The sequence below is a fragment of the Fonticula alba genome (assembly GCF_000388065.1).
Source record: "Fonticula alba strain ATCC 38817 unplaced genomic scaffold supercont2.2, whole genome shotgun sequence".
In the NCBI taxonomy this organism is placed as follows: domain Eukaryota; order Rotosphaerida; family Fonticulaceae; genus Fonticula; species Fonticula alba.
In genome coordinates, this window is record NW_009242972.1 from 2,461,048 (window position 1) to 2,466,362 (window position 5,315).

At 63.0% G+C, this 5,315-nt stretch overlaps 1 protein-coding gene across 1 annotated transcript; it reads left to right on the top strand.

Annotated features, from left to right (window-relative positions):
• Positions 1-412: 412 nt before the first annotated feature.
• Positions 413-4,692, top strand: H696_01529 (hypothetical protein). The gene is made up of 6 exons (XM_009495426.1): positions 413-768; positions 988-1,109; positions 1,315-1,365; positions 1,574-1,747; positions 1,918-2,312; positions 4,603-4,692. The coding sequence occupies exons 1-6, from the start codon at positions 659-661 to the stop codon at positions 4,606-4,608; spliced, it is 858 nt and encodes a 285-aa protein (XP_009493701.1). The 5' UTR covers positions 413-658; the 3' UTR covers positions 4,609-4,692.
• The last annotated feature ends 623 nt before the right edge of the window (positions 4,693-5,315 follow it).

The following is a 5,315-nucleotide window of genomic DNA, read 5'->3' on the forward strand; positions in this document are numbered from 1 at the left end:
TGGGTGTGGGCGACACTCGCAAGGGGCCGATCATGATTCAGATGTATGAATGTAGGAATACATGTGTGTGTGTGTGTGTGTGTGTGTGTGTGAGTGTGGGTGTGTGGGTGTGTGGGTGTGTGGGTGTGTGTATGTGTATGTGTATGTGTGCGTGCGTGCGTGCGCGCGTGCGTACGTGTGTGCATGTGTGCGCGCCCGGACGCCCCGCCCCGTGGTGCCCCCTGGCGGCCCCCCCCCCCCCGGCTCCCGATTCCCCTAAACGTCTGCACAGGGCCCGCGCATAGCACACGGCCATCCGTTTGATCTTCCCGCCCCCCCCCCCCCGGGCCCAGCCGACCCCCGGCTGACTTCGGCATACACTTAAAGTTGCCCAGGTTCGGACCCGCCCCCTCGGCCGGCCAAATCACCTCCCCCCCGCCCCAGGAGCCTCCTCTTCCCCCTTCCCCCCTCCCCTCCCCTCCTTCCTGGCTCCCATTCCCGCTGGTTTCCCCTGTCCTCCTCCGCGCTCCCTCTTTCCCCTGCTGCGCCCACGGGTCCTTTGCACTGTGTAGTCCCCCCTCTCCCCCTCCCTCCTGCCGCCAGTTTTGTGAATCTGCTGCCGCGCTGCCCGTGCGCTCTGCAGCCCCTCGGTCCTGCCTGTTCCCCCGCTGTTGCCAGAATGTCCTCGCACATGGCTGTCACCCATCTGCAAAATGAGTTCCGGCGGTTCCTCAAGAACCCGGTCCCCTTTTGCCTGGCCTCCCCTCAGGCTAGCAACTTCCTCGAGTGGTTCGTGCCTCAACTGACCCCTCCTGCCCCTCATCTCCTCTCGCTGCTCATGTCCAGCCCCCGGCTGCCCATCTCACCCTCGTTCTCTCCCTCTCTCTCTCTCTCTATGGCACGAGTCAAATAGTGCTGAGAACAGGAGAGTATCACAGGCGCCACACAGCGTCATAGTGTTGCATCGGATGTCCTTGATCCCCGGGCCTTGGTTGGGCACTCAAACAGGGATTATTGCCTGATTGGCCCGCCGGACTCGCCCTACTTCGGGGGGGTTTACCATGGGAAGATTGTTTTCCCAAACAACTTCCCCTTCTCGCCACCGAGCATCCTGATGATCACTCCCAGCGGTATGTTGTTTGTGGATGTATTTCTTCGCTCCTCCCCTCGCGCCCCCTGTCTCTCTGAAAGGGGGCTGCTCGCATCCCCCCCCCCCAGGCCATGCCCCCCCCCCCCCCCCCCCCCCCCCCCCCTCGTCTCTCCCCACGAATCCCTCCCCCCTCGCCTTTCTAACTGGTGGTCCCGTCCGGTGGTTTGGTGGCTCTGTCTCTGTAGGCCGCTTTGAGACCAATACGCGCCTTTGCCTGTCGATGAGTGACTTCCATCGTACGTACCTGCTATCTCCCTCCCCCCTGCCCCCTCTCCGGGGCCACCATGTTACTACCCCTCCCCCCGCCCCCTGTAATATGGGGCGGTTCCCTCATCATCGGCTCTGATTGTCTCGCCCAAAATGAGCTTCCCCTGCCTCTTCCTCGCGGGCCTGAATGATGCACTGCCGACCCACTTACCATCCTTCCCATCCATATACCCACAGCCAAGACCTGGTCTGCCTCGTGGACGGTGTCCTCCATCCTCCTTGGCATCCAGTCCTTCATGCTTGAGGAGACCCCCACGCAGGGGAGTATTCACCCCCCGACGAGCTTCCTCGAGCGTCGAAAGCTGGCTGCCGCGTCGCATAGCCACTGCCTCTCGAACCCTCGGTTCTGCAGTACGTGCTATGTCTTCCCCCCTCGCGCTTGGCCGTGGATTCTTTCGCGGTTGATGTCGCATCGCCTCTTGCCCGCTTCCCATCTCCTCCTCCCCCCCCCCTCCCCGCTCCTCCTCCTGTGCCGATGCCAGCTTTCCTGCCGGCCCTAATTGACACCACAACCGCCATAGGTCAATTTCCCCAGGTGAAGAGCGACATCCAGTCGGGTCGCTTGCCGCCGGTGGACATGTCCCCCGCGGCTCTCAAGGAGCTGGAGCAAAAGTGCCTTGCGCTGCTTTCCCTGCCCAAGAAGACCGCCGGCTCTGCCAGCGCATCTGCATTGCCCCCGGCCGCGGCCGAGTCGCAGCCCTCCCAGGAGGCCGAAGAGCAGCCGCCTGTCGCCGAGCCTGGAGACGACGTGCCCACTTCCTCCTCACCAACCTCCTCCGCCCCCTCCGCCTCCACTGGCCATGTGGATACGGGCGTCTCTTCGACAGTGGCCCCTGCGCAGACTCCCACCACCACCACCTCCAGGACCAAGCCCAAGATTAGTGCCGCTGCCCTCCTCAAGCAGAAGGGCCGTAGTGTACGTCTCCTTCTGCCAGATCTCGTTGCTTTCACTGCCGGGAGAGCGCCCTCCTTGTTTTTGATGAGTGTCTCCCTTTTTTCCTTCGTTCATGTCCCTTCGCGCGTTCTCGTGTTTGTGCGAATACCTTCCTTCCTTCTCCTGGCGGTCCAACCATTGTCGGGGCCGGGAGGGGGAGGGGGGGGGGGGGCCCTCCTATTCTGAGTGTATCCTTGTGTCTGTTGTCTGTTTGTGGAGATGGGCTTCCGCGCGAACATCCCCTCCTCTCTCTCTCTCTCTCTTCACCTCTCCCCCCTCGCCTTCCATCCTCCTCGAGTGTGCCCCGTTGTCCTATATCCCCCTTTTCTATAGTATTTGTGTCAACCCCCTCCCCCTCTTCCCCCCTCTCCCCCTCTTCCCCCCTCTCCCCCTCCCAGGTTTCTGCCTCCCTGTCTCTCGCTGCATCCTCCTCGCCATCCAGCGTGTTCTTACCGACATTACACATCATGCATCCGCCATGCACACACGCACACGCACACGCACACGCACACGCACACGCACATGCACACACGCACAAACATATGCACGTGCGCCGCCGCGTGTACAGTCGCCAGTTCTCCAGCCCAGCCTCTCGCCGCTGGTGACCCCGGCTGAAGAGGATGACTCGCCGCTGGTGTCGTCAGCCCCCTCCGGCACCGGGCCCGGTGTGGCGATAGCCTTCAGGGACCTTTGGTCTCCCAGCTTGCTGGCCGTGCCTCTGGTGCTGATCGTGCTGTACACGGCCATGGCACTGACGCGGTCAGCCTTGTCATTCGTCTTTGGGACTGTTCTCTGATTCAAGCAGGGAAGACCACTTTTGGGGGCTCTTGTAACGTCGGCAGCGGCAACGGCTGGTCTTCCTCGGAGATGGATGTATGGATGTGTGTGCATGTGTGTGCATGTGTGTGCATGTGTGTGCATGTGTGTGCATGTGTGTGCATGTGTGTGCATGTGTGTGCATGTGCCCGCACTTGTGTATCCCCCCCCCACACACATGTGGCCGTGTGAGACTGATGAGGTGAGAGCCAAGCGCAAGGCAGTGTGAAAAGCAGAGACTTGGGTCCTCGACACACGAGAGGGATGGTGAGCTGGTGTGTGTGTGGGGGGGTGGCGAACTTGTCGCGTGTTCAGACACTGCACTCCTCTATATTACGGTGAGCTCCTGGATGTGCCGCTCCCCCCTTCCTCCTGCCTCGGGGTCGGGGCCGATGCCCTCCGTGCTTCCCCACGACAGTTCCCCCCTTCCGGCCATCGGCCCCCATCCCTTGTCCAAGTTTTTCTCCATTGCTGCCTGCTCCTCATCTTTCCCTCCCTCCTTCTGCTGCTGCTGCTGCTGCTGCTGCTGCTGCTAGCATCATCACCACCACGACCATCGTCTTTGCATCTGCCTCCCCCCTCCCTTCCCCCCCTCTCTCTTCACATTTCGTGCGCATGGGCACGGCACGCGCCAACTAGTTCCTCAGCGCGTGCAGAGTAGCAACACGCGCTCCCCCACGTATCTCCACCTTCCCCTCCATCCTCCTTCCTTTCCTCTCCCCAGGCGGGATCAGTACCCTCCTGATCTCTTCTCGTCCTCCCCCTGTCCCTTCTTCCCTTCCTCTCCTCCCCCCCTCCCCCAATGTGGGCGATGTGCAGCGTCCCAGTCTTGTCGCGCACGCATCTCTCTTAAAATACCCAATCCCCCCCCTCATGCAACATGTACAAGATACACCGGCCGGGGAGGGGGAGGACGGAGGCGCGGGGGGCGAGGAGGGGGATGGCCGCCAGCTGGTGGTCTTTCTCCCTCGTCCTTGCCACGCGCGTGCGCGCGCGCGCTCTCAGGCTACCATTCTTTCGTGCCCTTCTCTCTCTCTCTCTCTCTCTCTCACGGGCACACACGGCACATGTGTGCATCCCCCCCCCACACCCATGTGTGCCCACTCGCGGTGTAGTGGCAGCGGCAGCGATACTGGTGCTTTGCTCCTCCCCTTGCCCTTCGCGCCTTCCACTCTTCTGCCCTGTTCCCATCCATTTCCCCGCCTCCTCCTCCTCCTCCTCCTCCTCCTCCTCCTCCTCCTCCTCCTTCCCCTTCTCAATATCACGATCAGTGTTTCTGTTCGGTGTCTCCGTCCCTTCGGCGAAAGCCCCCCGGGCGAGTGTTCCATCTTACCCTTCCTTCTCCTCCTCCGACCCGGCATGTGGAAGCAACGCAAGGGCAAGCTCCCCTGGTGTAATACGCTCCTCCTGACCCCCCCCTCCCCTCCCCTCCCCTCCCCCTTGCCTTGGCCCTCAGATCTAGGTCTCTCTCCTCCACGGTTGTCTGGTGAATCCCCCTTAGATTCTCCTCCCCCTAAGCGCCCGCGCGTTCGAGAGCCCCCCCCCCCCCCCCCCCCCCTCCCTCACTTCCTGGTGGAGGGGCGTTGAGAGGGCGAGGCGGCTGTGCGCGAGTGTCGGTCCTCGACAATGGACACCGGCTGAGACAATAGGGCCGGCTTTCGTGGGGCTCCCCGGCGCCCGGCGATCGTTGGCACTTGCGGCCTTTTCGCGGGCCGCTTCCCCCTTGTATGTTGTGTCCCCCCCCTCCCCGGTCGTGTGTGTCGCCATCTGGCCTGCGCATTCCCCGACAATAGAAATCTCATGCACGGAGGGATGCGCCACACACGCCTTCTTCCTGTTGTCCTTCTCCCCAAGTTCCCCTGCCCCGGGGGTTTCACCGTGCATGTATGTGTGGGCGGGTGGCGGGGTAGTGGAGAGGCCCGGAGCGTGGGAATAATGATGGCGGCTTGGAGCGGTGGCCGTTCCAACGCGAGCGCCCCCGTCCGCGGTGCCAGTGAACCCGGCTGGAAGAGGGGGCCACCTTGGACATCTGTCCGGGCGGGCGTCACCCCCCCCGCGCCCCAGGACCCGGGACCAGTGCGGCCCTGCCAACAGGGCTAACGATGCTCGTAGACGTGTCTTTCAGGCAGGGCCCGCAACCCACTAGTGGCGCGGGGGGGGGGGGGGGGG

Excerpts from the sequence above, each read along its gene's own strand:
- H696_01529 (XM_009495426.1), top strand. The coding sequence starts at position 659 with ATGTCCTCGCACATGGCTGTCACCCATCTGCAAAATGAGTTCCGGCGG. Across the intron at positions 1,366-1,573 it reads GTCGATGAGTGACTTCCATC|CCAAGACCTGGTCTGCCTCG; the intron begins GTACGTACCTGC and ends ATATACCCACAG. Across the intron at positions 1,748-1,917 it reads CTCGAACCCTCGGTTCTGCA|GTCAATTTCCCCAGGTGAAG; the intron begins GTACGTGCTATG and ends CAACCGCCATAG.